The sequence below is a fragment of the Lipotes vexillifer genome, unplaced genomic scaffold, assembly GCF_000442215.2.
Source record: "Lipotes vexillifer unplaced genomic scaffold, Lipotes_vexillifer_v1.1 scaffold1629, whole genome shotgun sequence".
NCBI classification, from domain to species: domain Eukaryota; kingdom Metazoa; phylum Chordata; class Mammalia; order Artiodactyla; family Lipotidae; genus Lipotes; species Lipotes vexillifer.
Window position 1 is genome coordinate 190103 of NW_006790230.1, and position 21229 is coordinate 211331.

At 34.7% G+C, this 21229-nt stretch overlaps 1 protein-coding gene across 1 annotated transcript in view; it reads left to right on the plus strand.

Moving 5' to 3' along the window:
* LOC103069398 (epithelial chloride channel protein-like) overlaps positions 1 to 21229 on the plus strand; it is an 84568-nt gene that overhangs the window by 6500 nt on the left and 56839 nt on the right. Inside the window, 12 exon segments of the mRNA XM_082931290.1 lie at positions 2835 to 3062; positions 3881 to 4025; positions 4233 to 4309; positions 7048 to 7225; positions 8656 to 8756; positions 9114 to 9196; positions 9198 to 9336; positions 9466 to 9475; positions 9478 to 9580; positions 9582 to 9733; positions 10295 to 10465; positions 11344 to 11580. Of these exon segments, the coding sequence (XP_082787416.1) occupies positions 2835 to 3062; positions 3881 to 4025; positions 4233 to 4309; positions 7048 to 7225; positions 8656 to 8756; positions 9114 to 9196; positions 9198 to 9336; positions 9466 to 9475; positions 9478 to 9580; positions 9582 to 9733; positions 10295 to 10465; positions 11344 to 11580 (1624 nt within the window).

Below are 21229 nucleotides of genomic sequence, written 5' to 3' on the forward strand. Positions count from 1 at the left end.
TCTTTCCCTGGATAAATCCAGCCTTAATTAATGCAAACATATTATAGCTACCTAATGAAAGTTTCAAAACATGTAAAAAAGACTTTAAAATATGAAACATATGAAAGTTATCAAAAACAACAAATCAAAATAAAGTATACTATCTCTAGATAGTAGACTAACATTTAAAAGAAGCAAATTTTCATATACCAAATTACTAGCAACATAGACTTCTATGGGTAGAGGTTTGGAAAGGCCTATTATTTCCAATAAGATTTAAAATTGTTTTGGAGTCTAGGGCATTAATGATGAAGGACCTGAGTAAAAATATAGACTTGATATTTTTTTTCTAAAACTCCTAAATGAATCCAGTGAGATATTTAAGTAGAAATTGTTTTCCAGCCTAATAAAAATCCCTCCTGGGAATATCTGAAACATGAATCTAGAAGTTTCACTTTAACCTACTGAATCTGGATCCACAAAGGCAGCCAAAGTTCAGCATCCAAATAGATATCAGATCATGTGACACAAGAGGATAACTGGAACACATACTGTGTGTACCAAACTATAAATTTCAAAAGCATTTGACTATGAGGAGATAACTCATGCTGCCTACCTGAAAAATAAATAAAAATGAAAGAAAATCATGTAACTGAAATATGGAGGGCAACTAATTACATAAGATATGGCTCAGAGATAAATACTGTACTTTAACCATATATCTTGTACATAATAACACAACCTTCTAATTATCTTAACATAGACTAAATATATTGCATAGCATCTGTACCCAGGGCATAAGCTCAGACTCAAGAGAAATATGATCTGAAATAATGAATATTCAAGTCCATGATTTTCTTTCTTTAAAATTCATTATTCCCACTTCGCGTCCATGTTAGGAACTGAAAAAATATAGAAATAATTAAAAATAACTGTTCTTGAAGAACTCAATTTAGTGAGAGAAGTAGAGATAAAAGAAAAATAAATATGAATACAAAGTAGGAAGAAATAGAAACTAAGTGCCATGAGAGTACAGCAAATGTCTCCAATTGAAGGTCAGAGAATTGTGTCGAATGAGATGAGTTTTGAGCTGGGATTTGGAAATAAAATTAGTATGAACTTGCTAAAGCAGGAAGGGGAAGGGTATTCTAGGCAAAGAAACAGGTTTACAGAAACAAAGATGGAAAAATACAGGGATGAGAGGGAGGGGATAATGGAATAATATGTATACATATAGCTGATTCACTTTGTTATACAGCAGAAACTAACACAACATTGTAAAGCAATTATACTCCACTAAAGATGTAAAAAGAAAGAAAGAAAGAAAAAAGATTTTAAAAAAGAAGAAAAATACAGGATGCCACACATGACTGTACAAGTTGAGCACTGCCCAAATTACTTGCATCATGGTCACTAAAGATTTTCATATTTATTAGAACACTTTTCAGGTAGACAGCAATAAAAGAACTTGAGAAAAGGGCACCTTTTTCTAATTTGCACAAATTTCCTTTTCCATTTGTATTAGCGAGAGCCTTGTGAAAGTTTCTGGCATACTCTAAGGACAGGAGAAAGTTCAATGTTCTATAAGCAAAGCATACATGGTGAGGAAGAAGCAAGAAATGAAATTGAAACACAAAATTGGAACCTACAAAACTAAGGTGTTTGGATTTTATTTTATCAACTTCAGTCTAGTGATGTAACCAGCTTATCCTTTCAGGATGATAATTCTACTGAGTGTGAAAAACAAAAGGAAGTGAGATAGTGGAGGCAGGGAGACCAGTTGGAGGGCCATGGCAATAGGCAGATAAGAGACCTGAAGGCCCTGAATAAAGGCAGTGACAGTAGCAAGAGGAGCCACATTTGGTAGGCATTTCAAATCATCAAGTTGATTATAAATCACTGCTTTGACTGAAAACTATATTTTTCTCCCATCCAATATAACCCCTTCTGAAAAATGTAGATCAGAAACTTAATAGAGGGATAACAAACTCTTAAAACTTGAATAAAAGGTATTCAGGTTTAATAATTTAGTTCTAAATCTGAGCTTACAGCAGGAGATTTATATGAGGAGGGCATTTAAAAAAACAAAATGATATTTATAAAGCTGAGGCTTTACTGCAAGACGAATTCTTTCCTGAATGCTACTAGTTTATGCTAGTGTTTTTCCAAGTTACTAGGTTTCAAAACTTGGAGGATTTTCATAGATTCTATAGTAATGAAATATCATTTGGCAGAATTACTGGATACAACTCACCATTTGCAACTCAAAGAGAAGCAATCACATTTCCTCATTTTCTTCCCACATTTTCATTACTTTTTCAGGAGTATTATTTTATTTATGTCTAAGTTCACCAGAGCCAATTACACTTGAGATTGTTAGAATATCTGTTCTCAAGTTTTTCAATAAACTATAAAGAGATAGAAAATACTTAGGCAATTAAAGAAGGCCATTTTCTTTACCCCACTTTTAGGGGGAAGCTAGAAATTACTGCAAATCCTGTCCCTTTTTCCAGTAAACTTATTTCAAGGCTTGAGTCCCCCAAGAGTCTAGAAGGGAAAGTAAGAAGTTAGCTTAAGCAGTTGCATCAGCCGCCATCATCCCCCAGTGCTATGATCTACCTATACCTAGAAGAATTACCAAATAAATTTCCAGTGCATATTGATGGTTTTAATTTGCTTTTTCTCCATTCAAGTATGAAAAATGGATGTGAGAATGCTAGATTATGAAATAATTTTTAATTGTCAGGAGATAAAATCTGTGGAGGATGTATATAAGGCAGCCAACTGTATATTTGGAAAGGAAGGTAATGCCTCATCAGTTACCATACTATTGTCTTTCACCTGATTTTTCCCAGGTGACTGAATTTTGTACAGAAAAAACACACGATACAGAAGCTCCAAACCTACAAAACAAAATGTGCAATGGCAGAACCACATGGGATGTAATCATGGACTCTGATGGCTTTCAGAATATATCTCCCATGACAGAAATGAATCCACCGACTCATCCTACATTTTCATTACTCAAGTCCAAACAGCGGGTAGTCTGTTTGTTACTTGATAAATCTGGAAGCATGAATTCAGTAAGACGTTTATTTGTTAGCTCTCCTAAATTAGGTATTTAAGCTAATAGAAATATAATTTAATCTTAGGTTTAGTTCTACTAAGCTAACTAAAAAATATTTTTATTATTCTAATAAATTTTAGTACAGTGATTTTATATGGACAAGCACTAGAAGATAATATACTAAAATAAAAATAATTGTTATATTAAGGTTATTGGATTACGGATGATGTTTATTCTTTAATTTTTAGTTCTAACAAACTAGAAATAACATAACTGAACAAAAAGAAAATACGAAAATCATCCATAATTCTACTGAGCATATGTCATTCCTATCCTTTTTCTGTTCATGTATTTTGTTTTTCCTCCTCAGAAATGTGATTATATCTTATATAATGTTTTATAATATGATTTTTTTTACGTACTATACCTTAAACACTCCCCAAGGAAAAAAACGATTCCATGACACAAGTTTTAATGGTCATATGGTATGTACATATTATAATTTAGTCAAATAACCCCCATTATTGGACATTTTGGTGATTTTCAACTTGTTATCAAAAATTATGTTGCAACAAACATTTTTGTGTGCATTTTAAAATTATTTCCTTACTGTTAAAGAAGAAGGTATAAAATTTTAAGGCTTTTCCAAGTATAATATGACTGATTTTTAAAGTTTTTCTTTAATATTATTTCTTTTTAATATAATGAAGAAGTTAAACTCTAAAATACAGTGATCAATTATTATTATGATCTCTGGCCCATGAACTTTGTCTTTCACCAATCTGTCAAGATTGGAGGAAACTCAGGAATTGTTCAGACATCTTTTTCATACAGGAAGACCGCCTTTTTCGAATGAATCAAGCAGCAGAACTACATTTGATTCAAATTATCAAAAAGGGATCCTTGGTTGGGATGGTTACATTTGACGGTGTTGCTGAAATCCGAAATCATCTAACGAAAATAACTGATGATGGGCTTCCCTGGTGGCACAGTGGTTGAGAGTCCGCCTGCCGATGCAGGGGACACGGGTTCTTGCCCCGGTCCGGGAAGATCCCACATGCCGCGGAGCGGCTGGGCCCGTGAGCCATGACCACTGAGCCTGCGCGTCCGGAGCCTGTGCTCCGTAACGGGAGAGGCCACAACAGTGAGAGGCCAGCGTACCAAAAAAAACAAACAAAAAAAACTGATGATAATGTTTACCGAAATCTGCCTCAAACTGATGGTGGAACTTCAGTTTGCAGGGGACTCAAAGCAGGATTCCAGGTAAGATAAAAATGTTTTTCTAAATATCACTTGCCATTTATCATTGCTTTTAATTTTGTCCAGCTCTCTTGGAACAAGGGTCATAAGCTTAGAGGTCTCTCACTTAAATAATTTTTAAAGACCTTCTGTTGTCTATTGTTCATAGCTGGATCCTCTCTGAGTGTGGTTATTTCACCGACATGCTCCTGAGGAACTGAGTTGCGCTGAGGAGTGGTTAAAGGGAAGAAAAATCCTGTGTGCACATAATCATCATTACTTAGTTAGGAGCTCCTCATTTCTTTATCACTCCCATAGTCTGAATTTCTATGAGGAGAAAATAATGCTGTTAAGGGGATTGTGGAAGAGGGAGATTACTAATATTTGTATATTACAGATAAAGAAAACCCCAGTTCATCAAGTTAAATTGACATTTAAAAATCACAAAGATAGAGGTAGTTCCTCAAGTATAGTACCAAACTCAAGACAGATACATAGAAGTGTAATGAAATAAAAATTGTGAACTATATTAAAACACCTTCAGTACTCATCTGAATTTCTTCCAACCTAAGACAGCCTCTATTTAAGCCTATTTATATTCTTTTTCAGTGAAAGGAAAACCGCTTCCTTTCACTGACCCTCTCATTGCCTCAGCTACAAAGTGGAGACTGTTACTCTTATTTTGGCCACTAGTTAATATCGTCTCTTAGCTTTCCTCATGATATCTGTTTCCTGTAAATCATATTGCTTTAAGAAAACACACAAGTTCTAGATTCAGACAAACCTGGAATTCTGGTTCTATTATGCCCTAGCTAAATGACTGTGGGTGAGTTACTCAACTAAGAAAGTCTCAGTTTCCTCAATTAATGAAATGTGGAAAATAACAGAACCTATCTCATTTAATAGGAACTATGTCAGATAAATAAGGGCCCCCCTAATGTTCATAGCAGCATCATTTACAATAGCCATGATATGGAAGCAATCCAAGTGTTCATCAAGAGATGAATGAATAAAGAAGATGTAGGGTGTATGTATGTATATATATAATACATATATACAATGCAATATTACTCAGCCATAAGAAAGAATGGAATTCTTCCATTTGCAACAATGTGGATGTACCTAGAGGGTATGATGCTTAGGAAAATAAGTCAGACAGAGAAAGACAAAAACTCTGTTATCAATTATATGTAGAATCTAGAAAATAACACAAACAGATGTATAGAAAAAAACAGAAACAGACTCACAGATATAGAGAACAATCTAGTGGTTACCAGTGGGGAGAGGAAAGGGAAAGGTGCAAGATTAGGGTATGATACTAAGAGATAAAACTACTACATATAAAATAAGTAAGCAACAAGGATATATTGTATAGCACTGGGAAATATAGCCATTATTTTGTAATAACTTTAACTAGAGTATAATTCATAAAAAGAGTGAATTACTATGTTGTACACCTGAAACCTTGTAAACTTTTAACATTGTAAATCAACTATAATTCAATAAAAAAGATAAACAAGTGCTCAAGAAAGGGTTGCTATTATTATAAAAATCATAATTCTCATATATGTCTATTCACTTCTAAAATATGACAGTACTATATCTTGGGAATATGTTATAATGTTTGCACATGTTGGTTCATACATGTTTTTCTTAATATGTTTTGATATATATCTGTGACATTTTGACCACAGAGTCTATTACTGAAGAGATTATATCAAATTACATTCAAACATATAAAAAACCTCTGTTACTCATGTAAAGGAACCATATCAACATATAAGCTTTTACTTACAGAATCATAATAATATCTGAAATTTATTGAGCATATACTGCATTAATGCCTACGTTAAATGCTTTACATTCATGATCTTACTTTATCGTTACCATTAGTGTTTTAGTCAGGCACTATTTTTATGCCCATTTTGGACATAAAGAAACTGAGGTTCAGAGTAATTAAATATCTTTCTCAAGATCATAGAGTCAGTAATTGGTAAATCTGGTCTTTCTTACTCCAAAGTTCAAAAAGGTAATCATTACAGTGAGCTATTTATAGAACTCTATTATAAATATATATTCATATATATGAATGATAGAGAAACTAAACACTAGCTATTCTATTTAGCAAATGATGGAGCTAGAATTTACTTTCAATTTGTTTGAGTAAATTGTCTTAGCCACTACTTTTGGTAAAAATCAGGAAAATACCCCCAAAATGATAATACTTGATAAATTCAGGAACTTCCTTCTTCATGACAGGTCAATGTTTTTTCCAGGAAATCCTGAGATTCTTCAATTAGCAACTAAAATGCATTAAAAGGCACATCACATCATTTAACTTTGAACACCTGCCTTCAGTCACGGCTTTACAAATGTTGTCTAGTGTGCAACCTTCCAAACTGCCTGGGTCATTTGCCTCTACCCCAGGTATCTCCTGGGATAATAAAAATAGCTAACATTCACTGAGTACTTACTATGGGTTAGACATTGTTCTCAATGTTTTATTCTTTCTCTCTTGGGTAGCTTAAGTATATGTGAAAGCACTGTTAACATTCTGCCTTTGGAAACCTACAAGACCATTCTACATTACATTCATTTCCAAACCAACAAAACCTGGAATGACAATACAAACAAAGTTTCCTTTTGCCTACTCTGATGCATAGGCCTAAAGACTTCTCCAAGACTAAAGAACGGATTTATTCTTAGTTTAATTTATTTAGATATTATATTCTATAATTAATAATCTGGTTTTTTACTATCAGGCAGTTATCCACAGTAACCAAAGCACTTCTGGTTCTGAAATCATATTATTAACTGATAGGGAAGATAATGAAATAAACTTACGCTTTGAGGAGGTAAAACAAAGTGATGCGATCACCCACACCATTGCTCTGGGACCTTCTGCTGCCAAAGAACTGGAGACACTGTCAGATATGACAGGTAAACCTTTGGAATAGAGTTTGAATAGAAAACACTTTTTCAGTTTCTCTCATTCCAGGGGCTCTTTCCCCTTAAACTACAAACTGCTCAAAATTTTCCTATCCTAAAAAAATTAATCTTTGTCCTTTCCTTGTCCTTGTCCTTCAAATTAATATATTTCCTCTCCCCAACCCCACTTCTCTCCATTTCTACCTATATTAACTTTTTCTAATATTAGTCAACATTTTCTGTCTTCATTCATTTCTCACCACTTTCTACCAATACCACCAAAATGAAACTTCTTTCTCCATGGTTACTAATGATATTCAACTGCAGTTCCAAAATTCTGGCTCAGCATCTGTCCTTCTCAATCTTAAAGTAGATTCAGATAGCCCTATTTCACTGAGGAAGAAATGTAAACCTAGAGAACAGAAATTATTTGCCCAAGGTTAGAGTTAGAGACCTGATTACTGAGTCTTGCTCTCTGAAATCCATTCTTTTCCAGCTCCTGACACCTAAGTTATCTCCCTCTTCGTTAACTCCTGTATCACTTATTTTCTGCACTAATCAATTTTTACTTTATTCTAAACTGTCATTCTCTAATTGTTTTGGTATATCTTAGATATAACTAGAAAATAAGCAGCTAGTTTAAAAATTATCTTTAATTTTCATAATGTTATTTGGTGATTAGATCAGCTTTACTAATGTGGAAAGCACTTAAATCTAATGATTGATATAAAAATAATATTTGGCTAGTTTTTTTCTTTGTTCTAACATATTTTGAGCAAGGTTTAGTTATTGTAGGATTACATCTAGGATACTGATATATTAAAAGTTCCTAAGGTCTGGGAAATTCATCTTCTGTAAGTTTAAAAAAGAAAATTTTTAATGTATTTTATAGTATATTGATAAGAGTATAATAGCAAACATGATTTTCCCATTTAAAATTAGTATTATATGGAATATTACTCAGCCATAAAGAAGAACAAAATAATGCCATTTGCAGCAACAAGGATGGACCTAGAGATTGTCATACTGAGTGAAGCAAGTCAGACAGAGAAAGACAAATATCATATGATATCGCTTATAAGTGGAATCTAAAAAAATGGTACAAATAAACTTATTTACAAAACAGAAAGAGTCACAGATGTATAAAACAAACTTATGGTTACCAGGGGCAAAAGCAGTGGGAGGGATAAATTGGGAGACTGGGATTGACATATACACATTACTATATATAAAATAGATAACTAATAAGGACCTACTGTATAGCACAGGGGACTCTACTCAACAGGGAAAAGAATCTAAAAAAGAGTGGATATATGTATATGTATAACTGATTCACTTTGCTGTATACCTGAAACTAACACAACATTGTGAATCAACTATACTCCAATAAAAATTTAAAAAATAAAATTAGTATTATAAAGGTAAATAAAATTCCATTTTAGGAGGACATCATTTTTATGCCAATAAAGACATAAATGACCTTACTAATGCTTTCAGTAGAATTTCATCTAGAAGTGGCAGCATCACTCAGCAGGCTATTCAGGTCAGTATCTTTAAAAAAAATTATTTGCCTTTTCACACTTGTAATAACTTTTTATTATCCTAAATAGTAATTTCTTTCTCTAACAAATAACTATTCTGCCTGAAAACATTTCAGGTGTAACATCCATATTGAATTTGCTTTTTGTGATACTTATAGTCACTTTTTCTTTTGATTTTTCTATTTTTTATCAGTATACATGCTTTTTATTTGAAAAATTCTTCAAAATAATTCTTAGTTATTTTAATTGAAATCTTAAAAGTATATTTAGAATTACTCTGAACTGACTAAACTTTGAAATGTTACTAACTGTAATAACAAATCAGTTTCACATGTTTGTTGTTTTTATTTATGTAACAGTTGGAAAGCAAAGCCTTGACAATTACAAGAAGGAAATGGATAAATGGCACAGTGCCTATGGACAGTACAATTGGAAATACCACTCTTTCTTGTCACATGGACAATACAAAAGCCAGAAATTCTTCTCCAAGGTCCACAAGGAAAGAAATATAAAACCTCAGATTTCAAAGAAGATAAGCTGAATATTCGATCTGCTTGTCTTCGAATACCAGGTATTGCAGAGGTAAGAATATTTTTAAAATTTTCTCCATGCTTTATCAACGAATTTTGAGGAAAAAATGAAGATAACATCATATACAGGAGTAGGAAGATATTACAAAAGCTCTCAAATAGCTATTTTTAAAATTTTCAGACAGGTACTTGGACTACAGCCTTCTAAACAATCATGCCAGCCCTCAAATGCAAACAGTGACAGTGACTACTCGAGCAAGAAGTCCTACTACACTCCCAGTAATTGCAACAGGTCACAAGTCAAACTACAGCCCATTACCCTAACCCACTGATTGTTTATGCACAAGTCAGTCAAGGGTTTTTGCCTGTACTGGGAATCAATGTAACAGCCATTATAGAAACCAAAGATGGACATCAAGTAACATTAGAGCTATGGGACAACAGTGCAGGTAATAAGAATCTGCATCAACTTCCACTGAACTTAAAATCCTACTATAATCACATGACTTAGAAGTCAATATTTCCTATATATGCTAATGAAACATCTTTTAAGTGAATTTAATTTTAATGTTTTTAAAACTTTTTAACTTTTCAATTAGTTATCTTGTCTAGGCATAAACATGAGCACATTTATATTCTTTAAATTTTATGAACAATTTTGCCTTTCCCATGTAACAAGAGTACAGTTTTTCTCTATTTTCATTAGTGTCGGTATTTTTCATATGCTTTCTGCGGTTTAGTTATATTTTCCTTATTTTGTTAGGAGTCTCTTATGAAATAATAACAGCTAATATTAATTGAAAGCTTACCATGAATTAGACTTTTCCAGAGTCAAAGTTTGGCAAGTGGCCAAGCCAGGCTTTGAACCCAAGTAGTTTGATTCTAGGGTTCATGTGCTTAAAAAATTGTGCTATACTATTGCCCAAAATAGCTTCCATCACTAGTGCTCATGAAGTTGATATTGTCATTTTTACTTTGTTGTATGTCTAATATTACATTTCATTATCAAGGTACTGATACTGTCAAGAATGATGGCATCTACTCAAGATATTTTACAGATTATCATGGAAGCAGTACATACAGTTTAAAAGGACATGCCCAGGAAAGAAACAACATGGCTAGGCTAACTTTAAGACAACAACAGAACAAAGCTCTGTACATACCAGGCTATGCTGAAAATGGTAAGTGGCATTAAAATAGAAATGTGTCGTTTATTTAGGTAAATTATATGTGGCAAGCATTTAAATTATAATGTACTATGGAAAACCTAGTTATATAATCACCTTTATGTTTCAAAACCATATTTATGTTAACAGACCTAGCATAGGACTATGCTTCCAATATGTTTTGTTTACATCTCCTTCGGTTCATTTACATTGAAAAAAAAATTACTCAGCACCTCCTAGGTGGCAAGCATTTTTGCTAGATGCTGGAGCTACAGAGATAAATAAGTTGCCATCCTTGTCCTCGAAGAATTTACAGTCAAAAAGTAAAGATGGATAGGTTAAAAGATAGTACTAACATTGCACAATGTCTCCTAATCAATTTTACTTATTTATTTTTTTAATATTTATTTATTTATTTGGCTGCATTGGGTCGTAGTTGCAGGATCTTCATTTGCAGCATGTGGGATCTTTTGTTGTGGCATGCGGGCTCTTCGTTGCGGCGCAGGCTCTTCGTTTTGGAGCACGAGCTCCTCTCTAGTTAGACCCTGTGCGCTCAGTAGCAGCAGTGAGCAGGCTCTCTAGTTGTGGTGCACGGGCTCTTGAGTGCATAGACTTAGTCGCCCCACAGCATGTGGAATATTAGTTCCCAAACCAGGGATCGCACCCATGTACCCTACTTTGGAGGCGGATTCTTACCCACTGGACCACCAGGGAAGTCCGTCCTCATCAATTTTTAAATGACACCAATAAAACAAGATTTTTTTTCACTAAAAGCTGTTACTTTTTCAATGGCTGCTATGAATCAATATTAACCCTCTACAGCTGCAAATGAGATTATGAAATAAAGAATAGGTATCACAATACGAAAAGTTACAAAATTGCTTTTTTGGTAGGTAAAATTATATGGAACCAGCCCAGACCAGGAGTCAAAGATAACGTGGCAAAAGCTGAAATGGACTTTAGCAGACTAAACCCTAGAGCGTCATTTACTGTATCAGGAGCTCCTCCTCCTGGTAATCACCCTCACGTGCTCCCACCCGCTAAAATTACAGACCTTGAGGTTAAGTTTCAAGAAGATCATATTCAACTTTCATGGACAGCCCTTAGCAATGTCCTAGATAAAGGAAAAGGTAAGGTTGATATTACATTTAAAAATATCATATACTAAAAGAAATCCCACTGGTTTTCATTTGCTAAAAATTTTCTAATGTCTTATTTATAAATAATATGTATAGATTGTCTACTATGGGCCACCTATTTTCATATGTGAAAACTTAAGCTGCAAGAGATAATGAACTGGACCAAAGTACTTCACATTAAATAAATTATAAGTCTAACTCTCGTCAGATTCTGTTGTGCCAAACTGCCTCTCACAGTATGAACCATCTTAGAAATTACTTGGAGAAGACTGACTTAAGAGCTTTCTGTTGCATTCCTTTCTCCCTAACAGGGAAAACTTTTTCTAAGTATTTCTGTACTTGCACAATTTCATTCATTGATTGACCTTTTGTTGAATTTTCAAATACTATTAGGTTCTTTTTTTTTTTTTTTTTAAGATTTGTGCACTCAGAGGGAAGACAGCAGAAGCAAGAAAAACCACAATACTGCCACCTGTGGAACAAAAACCACATTCACAGAAAGTCAGACAAGATGAAAAGGCAGAGGGCTATGTACCAGATGAAGGAACAAGATAAAACCCCAGAAAAACAACCAAATGAAGTGGACATAGGCAACCTTTCAGAAAAAGAATTCAGTATAATGATAGTGAAGATGATCCAGGACCTCAGAAAAAGAATGGAGGCAAAGATAGAGAAGATGCAAGAAATGTTTAACAAAGACCTAGAAGAATTAAACAAACAAACAGAGATGAACAATACAATAACTGAAATGAAAACTACACTAGAAAGAACCAATAGCAGAATAACTGAGGCAGAAGAACGGAGAAGTGACCTGGAAGACAGAATGGTGGAATTCACTGCTGTGGAACACAATAAAGAAAAAAGAATGAAAAGAAATGAAGACAGCCTAAGAGACCTCTAGGACAACATGAAACGCAACAACATTCACATTATAGGGGTCCCAGAAGGAGAAGAGACAGAGAAAGGACCCAGAAAATACTTGAAGAGATTATAGTCGAGAACTTCCCTAACATGGGAAAGGAAATAGCCACCCAAGTCCAGGAAGTGCAGAGAATCCCAGGCAGGATAAACCCAAGGAGAAACACACTGAGACACATAGTACTCAAATTGGCAAAATTTAAAGACAAAGAAAAATTATTGAAAACAGCAAGGGAAAAACGACAAATAACATACAAGGGAACTCCCATAAGGTGAACAGCTGATTTATCAGCAGAAACTCTACAATCCAGAAGGGAGTGGCATGATATACTTAAAGTGATGAAAGGGAAAAACCTACAACCAAGATTACTCCACCTGGCAAGGATCTCATTCAGATTCCATGAAGAAATAAAAAGCTTTACAAACAAGCAAAAGCTAAGAGAATTCAGCACCACCAAACCAGCTCTACAACAAATGCAAAAGGAACTTCTCTAAGTGTGAAACACGAGAGAAGAAAAGGACCTACAAAAACAAACCCAAAACAATTAAGAAAATGGTCATAGGAACATATATATCGATAATTACCTTAAACGTGAATGGATTAAATGCTCCACCCAAAGGACACAGTCTTGCTGAATGGATACAAAAACAAGACCCATATATATGCTGTCTACAGACCCCACTTTAGACCTAGGGACACATACAGACTGAAAGTGAGGGGATAGAAAAAGATATTCCATGTAAGGGAAATCAAAAGAAAGCTGGACTAGCAATACTCACATCAGATAAAATAGACTTTAAGATAAAGAATGTTACAAGAGACAAGGAAGTACACTACATAATGATCAAGGGATCAATCCAAGAAGAAGATATAACAATTATAAATATATATGCACCCAACATAGAAGCACCTCAATACATAAGGCAACTGCTAACAGGTCTAAAAGAGGAAATCGACAGTAACACAAAAATAGTGGGGGACTTTAACACCTCACTTACACCAATAGATCATCCAAAGTGAAAATAAATAAGGAAACAGAAGCTTTAAATGACACAATAGACCAGATAGATTTAATTGTTATTTATAGGACATTCCATCCAAAAGCAGCAGAATACACTTTCTTCTCAAGTGCATATGGAACATTCTCCAGGATAGATCACATCTTGGGTCACACATCAAGCCTCAGTAAATTTAAGAAAATTGAAATCATATCAAGCATCTTTTCTGACCAAAACGCTATGAGATTAGAAATGAATTACAGGGGAAAAAAACGTAAAAAACACAAATACATGGAGGCTAAACAATACGTTACTAAATAAGCAAGAGATCACTGAAGAAATCAAAGAGGAAATCAAAAAATACCTAGAGACAAATGACAATGAAAACACAATGATCCAAAACCTATGGGATGAAGCAAAAGCATTTCTAAGAGGGAAGTTTATAGCTATACAAGCCTACCTCAAGAAACAAGAGAAATCTCAAATAAACAAACTAACTGTACACCTAAAAGAACTAGAGAAAGAAGAACAAACAAAACCCAAAGTTAGCAGATGGAAAGAAATCATAAAGATCAGAGCAGAAATAAATGAAACAGAGACAAAGAAAACATAGCAAAGATCAATAAAACTAAAAGCTGGTTCTTTGAGAAGATAAACAAAATTGATAAACCATTAGCCAGACTCATCAAGAAAAAGAGGCAGAGGACTCAAATCAATAGAATTAGAAATGAAAAAGGAGAAGTTATAACAGACACTGCAGAAATACAAAGCATCCTAAGAGACTACTAGAAGCAACTGTATGCCAATAAAATGGACAACCTGGAAGAAATGGACAAATTCTTACAAATGTATAACCTTGCAAGACTAAACCAGGAAGAAATAGAAAATATGAACAGACCTATCACAAGTAATGAAATTGAAACTATGATTTAAAATCTTCCAACAAACAAAAGTCGAGGACCATATGGCTTCACAGGTGAATTCTATCAAACATTTAGAGAAGAGCTAACACCCATCCTTCTCAAACTCTTCACAAAAATTGCAGAGGAAGGAACACTCCCAAACTCATTCTATGAGGCAACCATCACCCTGATACCAAAACCAGACAAAGATACTACAAAAAAAGAAAAGTACAGACCAATATCACTGATGAATATAGATGCAAAATTCCTCAACAAACTACTAGCAAACAGAATCCACAACACATTTAAAGGATCATACACCATGATCAAGTGGGATTTATCCCACGGATGCAAGGATTCTTCAATATATGCAAATCAATCAATGAGATACACCATATTAACAAATTGAAGAAGAAAAACCATATGATCATCTCAATAGATGCAGAGAAAGCTCTTGACAAAATTCAACACCCATTTATGATAAAAACTCTCCAGAGAGTGGGAATAGAGGGAACCTACCTCAACATAATAAAGGCCATATATGACAAACCCACAGCAAACATCATTCTCAATGGTGAAAAACTGAAAGCATTTCCTCTAAGATCAGGAACCAGACAAGGATGTCCACTCTCACCATTATTATTCAACATAGTTTTGGAAGTCCTAGCCACGGCAATCAGAGAAGAAAAAGAAATAAAAGGAATCCAAATTGGAAAAGAAGTAAAACTGTCATTGTTTGCAGATGACAGGATATTATACACAGAGAATCCTAAAGATGCCACCAGAAAACTACTAGAGCTAATCAATGAATTTGGTAAAGTTGCAGGATACAAAATTAATGCACAGAAATCTCTTACATTTCTATACACTAATGATGAAAAATCTGAAAGAGAAATTAAGGAAACACTCCCATTTACCACTGCAACAAAAAGAATAAAATACATAGGAATGAACCTACCTAGGGAGACAAAAGACCTGTATGCAGAAAACTATCAGACACTGATGAAAGAAGTTAAAGATGATACCAAAAGATGGAGAGATATACCAAGTTCTTGGATTGGAAGAATCAATATTGTGAAAATGATTATACTACCCAAAGCAATCTACAGATTCAATGCAATCCCTATCAAATTACCATTGGCATTTTTTACAGAAGTAGAACAAAATATCTTAAAATTTTTATGGAGACATAAAAGACCCGGAATAGCAAAAGCAGTCTTGAGGGAAAAAAGTGGAGCTGGAGGTCTCATACTCCCTGACTTCAGACTATACTACAAAGCTATAGTAATTAAGACAATATGGTACTGGCACAAAAACAGAAATATAGATCAATGGAACAAGATAGAAAGCCCAGAGATAAACCCACACACTTATGGCCAATTAATCTATGACAAAGGACACAAGGATATACAATGGAGAAAAGACAGTCTCTTCAAGAAGTGGTGCTGGGAAAAGTGTACAGCTACATGTAAAAGAATGAAATTAGAACACTCCTTAACACCATACACAAAAATAAACTCAAAATTTATTAGAGACCTAAATGTAAGAGTGGACACTATAAAACTCTTAGAGGAAAACATAGGAAGAACACTCTTTGACATAAATCACAGCAAGATCTTTTTTGATCCACCTCCTAGAGTAACGGAAATAAAAACAAAAATAAACACATGGGACCTAATGAAACTTAAAAGCTTTTGCAAAGCAAACTACAATCAAGATGAAAAGACAGCCCTCAGAATGGGAGAAAACACTTGCAAACGAATCCACAGACAAAGGATTAATCTCCAAAATATATAAACAGCTCATGCAGCTCAATATTAAAAAAAACAAACAACCCAATCCAAAAGTGGGCAGAAGACCTAAATAGACATTTCTCCAAAGAAGACATACAGATGGCCAACAAGCACATGAAAAGCTGCTCAACATCACTATTTTTAGAGAAATGCAAATAAAAACTACAATGAGGTATCACCTTACACCAGTTAGAATGGGCATCATCAGAAAATCTACAAACAACAAATGCTGGAGAGGGTGTGGAGAAAAGGGAACCCTCTTGCACTGTTGGTGGGAATGTAAATTGATACAGCCACTATGGAGCACAGTATGGAGGGTCCTTAAAAGACTAAAAATAGAATTACCATATGACCCAGCAATCCCACTACTGGGCGTAAACCCAGAGAAAACTATAATTCAAAAAGACACATGCACCCCAATGTTCATTGCAGCACTATTTACAATAGCCCGGTCATGGAAGCAACCTAAATGCCCATTGACAGACGAATGGATAATGAGGATGTGGTACATATATACAATGGAATGTTACTCAGCCATAAAAAGGAACACGATTGGGTCATTTGTAGAGATGTGGATGGATCTAGAGACTGTCATACAGTGTGAAGTAAGTCAGAAAGAGATAAACAAATATCGTATATTAACGCATATATGTGGAATCTAGAAAAATGGTACAGATGAACCAGTTTGCAGGGCAGAAATACAGACACAGATGTAGGGAACAAACATATGGAAACGAAGCGGGGAAAGCAGCAGGGGGGTGGGGGTGGGGGTGTGATGAATTGGGAGATTGGGATTGACATGTATACACTGATGGGTATAAAATGGATAACTAATAAGAACCTGCTGTATAAAAAATAAATAAAATTAAATTTAAAAATTAAAAAAAAAGATATAACTTGCACTTAGTTGAGTGCACAAATCTTTTTTCTTTTATATATAGCAGGCTCTTATTAGTCATCAATTTTATACACATCAGGGTATACATGTCAATCCCAATCAACCAATTCATCACACCACCACCACCACCACACTGCTGTTTTCCCCGCTTGGTGTCCATACGTTTGTGCTCTACATCTGTGTCTGTATTTCTGCCCTGCAAACTGGTTCATCTGTACCATTTTTCTAGATTCCACATATATGCGTTAATATACGATATTTATCTCTTTCTGACTTACTTCACTCTGTATGACAGTCTCTAGATCCATCCACATCTCTACAAATGACCCAATCGTGTTCCTTTTTATGGCTGAGTAACATTCCATTGTATATATGTACCACATCCTCTTTATCCATTCATCTGTCGATGGGCATTTAGGTTGCTTCCATGACCAGGCTATTGTAAATAGTGCTGCAATGAACATTGGGGTGCATGTGTCTTTTTGAATTATAGTTTTCTCTGGGTTTACGCCCAGTAGTGGGATTGCTGGGTCATATGGTAATTCTATTTTTAGTCTTTTAAGGAACCTCCATACTGTGCTCCATAGTGGCTGTATCAATTTACATTCCCACCAACAGTGCAAGAGGGTTCCCTTTTCTCCACACCCTCTCCAGCATTTGTTGTTTGTAGATTTTCTGATGATGCCCATTCTAACTGGTGTGAGGTGATACCTCATTGTAGTTTTTATTTGCATTTCTCTAATAATTAGTGATGTTGAGCAGCTTTTCATGTGCTTCTTGGCCATCTGTATGTCTTCTTTGGAGAAATGTCTATTTAGGTCTTCTGCCCATTTTTGGAATGGGTTGTTTGTTTTTTTAATATTGAGCTGCATGAGCTGTTTATATATTTTGGAGATTAATCCTTTGTCCGTGGATTCATTTGCAAGTATTTTCTCCCATTCTGAGGGCTGTCTTTTCATCTTGATTGTAGTTTGCTTTGCAAAAGCTTTTAAGTTTCATTAGGTCCCATGTGTTTATTTTTGTTTTTATTTCCATTACTCTAGGAGGTGGATCAAAAAAGATCTTGCTGTGATTTATGTCAAAGAGTGTTCTTCCTATGTTTTCCTCTAAGGCTGTTAGGTTCTTAAGAAATAATCCTTACTCTCACCAGTTAGTTGAGTGCAGAAGATACTTCCTGCAAATAAACAGATAATTTTACAGAATATGATGAGATATGCCTTTGGATAGCCACTTCTGCTTGAGGGTTAAGATCACAAGGTATATCTTAAAAGGCTTTTCAGGGAAGACTATCCCTGACCTAAGGCTTGAAGAATGAGAGAAGTTAGCCAAGTTAAATGAAGATTTCCCAAAGAGAGAGAGGACCTCATGCAGAGATTTGGCTGTGGAGTTTGAAATAGAGTTCAAGGCCATAATATCTCATTCATTCCAAGTTCCTTAGAATAAATTGCCATCATTCCAGTAAGCTTAAATCACTTTCAGCTTTGCTTTAAATTTAACTAAATTAAATTAGTATTTATTGAATGCGTACCATATTCCAGTATTGTGCTAGAATAGTAGATTCTTTTGGTTTTTTTTTTTTAATTCATTTTTGGCTGCATTGGGTCTTCGTTGCTGCATGCAAGTTTCTCTAGTTGCGGCGAGTGGGGGCTACTCGTCATTGTGGTGGGCGGGCTTCTCATTGCAGTGGCTTCTCTTGTTGTGGAGCACAGGCTCTAGGCACGCAGGCTTCAGTAGTTGCAGCACGTGGGCCCAGTAGTTGTGGCTCGGGGCTCTAGAGAGCAGGCTTAGTAGTTGTGGCTCACAGGCTTAGTTGCTCCACGGCATGTGGGATCTTCCTGGACCCAGGCTCGAACCCATATCCCCTGCATTGGCAGGTGGATTCTTAACTACTGTACCACCAGGGAAGCCCTAAACTAGTAGATTCTTATGGGGTAAAGCCATTCTTGCTATTTTCCCTTTAAGGTGGTAAAATGAAAGCAATATGCATATCAATAGACATATCTCAGAGGTTGTCAGTGCTGAAAAGCCACTTTCAATGCTTTCTCCTGGGTTATAATAAACCCCTTACTATATGCTCTGAAAAGAAATGATGCTTTTTAATCTTTCATTTCCCATGTAGCTATATTTCTTTTTATCATTATTACACAACGAAAAAAAAATCATTTTAAAGCCAAAGGAAACATAAAATACCCATGAAGTGCTCTTTGTACTTCAATATTGAGATTCTTATCATGACGGCTCTGAAATACATTATGACCCTTAAAAATACAGTGAAATTAAAAAGAAACTTCCACTGAAAAAGCCATGAATGAAATTATTTGACCAAATGTTTAATTCTGAATTGAATTCAATTAAGACCAAGCTTTAAGTTCATGATTGGCTTCATAATAAATGTCCCTTATGCTGATTATAGGAACTAAAAGAAGGAAGAAAGTATTTCATACGTACATTGGGAGAGAAAACAAAAAACAAAAAAAACTTCACTGTGTTTAACCTCAAATGCCTCAAATAGGTGGGATTTGATCATCCTCTTTCCTTGTGACAAATAGGAAGATACTGTAGTTACTATCAAATTTTACCCTTAGGCATTGCAAAAGGAGGTAGTAGAAGTATCTCAAAAAATAAATATCTATATATTTTTGAATAAAAACCTTAAATTTTCTGGGACCCAATTTCCATACCTGTCAAATATGTAAATCAGACTAGATGACCTAGAATTACTAAAATAAGTAAATGTAATTCTAATATTTTATGATCCTCTAATTTTGTCATTTTGGGCATCAACTGAATATCTCTATTGTTGTTCAAGAAGTAATATTTTTATTAAGGTATAATTGACCTACAACACTATGTTAGTTCCAGGTGCATAACATAGTGATTTGATATATCTATACAATACAAAATGATCACCACTTTAAGTCTAGTTACCATCTGTCACCATACTAAATTACTATAGTATTATTGACTATATTCCCCATGCTGTACATTTCATCCCCAAGACTATTTTTTAAAAGCTTGTACCTCTTAATCTCCCTCACCTATTTAACTCATTCCCCCCACTCCCCTCTCCTTTGGCAAATACTTATTTGTTCTCTGTATCTATGAGTCTATTTCTGTTTTGTTATGTTTGTTCATTTGTTTTGTTATTTAGATTCCACATATAAGTGAAATCATGTGGTATTTGTCCTTTTCTGTCTAACATAATTCACTTAGCATAATACCCTCTAGGTCCATCCATGTTGTCACAAAAGGCAAGGCTTCATTCTTTTTTATGGCAGAGTAATATTCCATTGTATATATATACCACATCTTCTTTAACCATTCATCTATCAATGGACACTTAGGTTGTTCCATATCTTGGCTATTGAAAATAATGCTGCAATGAACATAGAAGTGCATATATCTTTTTGAATTAGAGTTTTTGTTTTCTTCAGAAAAATACCTAGAAGTAGAATTGCTGGATTGTATGGTAGTTCTATTTTTAATTCTTTTAGTAACCTCCATACTATTTTCCATAGTGGCTGCACCAACCAACATTCCCACCAGCAGTGCAAGAGGATTCCCTTTTCTCCACATTCTCACCAACACTTGTTATTTGTTGTCTTTTTGATAAAATACATTCTGACAGGTGCAAGGTAGTTTTGATTTGCATTTCCCTGATGATTGGTGATGTTGAGCATCTTTTCATGTGTCTGTTGGGGCCTAGAAGTAATTAAGGAGGTCAAATACATGCCCAACACAGTATCAGATACTCTAGTTCATACAAAAGGAGTACTCTAGTTCATACAAAAACATACTTTTGCTCTCAAGAATAATATGTTCAAATTGAAAAGATAAACTGAACCTCTATAAAACTGGAAAACTCCTTTCCATGCAGTAAGAGTTCATGGAAGAGAGTCATAAGGGGATGAAATACATGACCAGGACTTCATGAAGAAACTGGACCTCCTGTTTGACCTTGAAGAACAAGTACAATTTGCATAGATAGGGAGAGGGAGGCACATTCCAGGGAGTCATGACAGGGAAAAAAGGAACTAAATAATATGATCAAAGTCAAGAAAGCAAAATTTCACAATGAAATATTTGAATTAAAGTAAGTGATGGATGGAGAGATAGATAGATCGACGTAA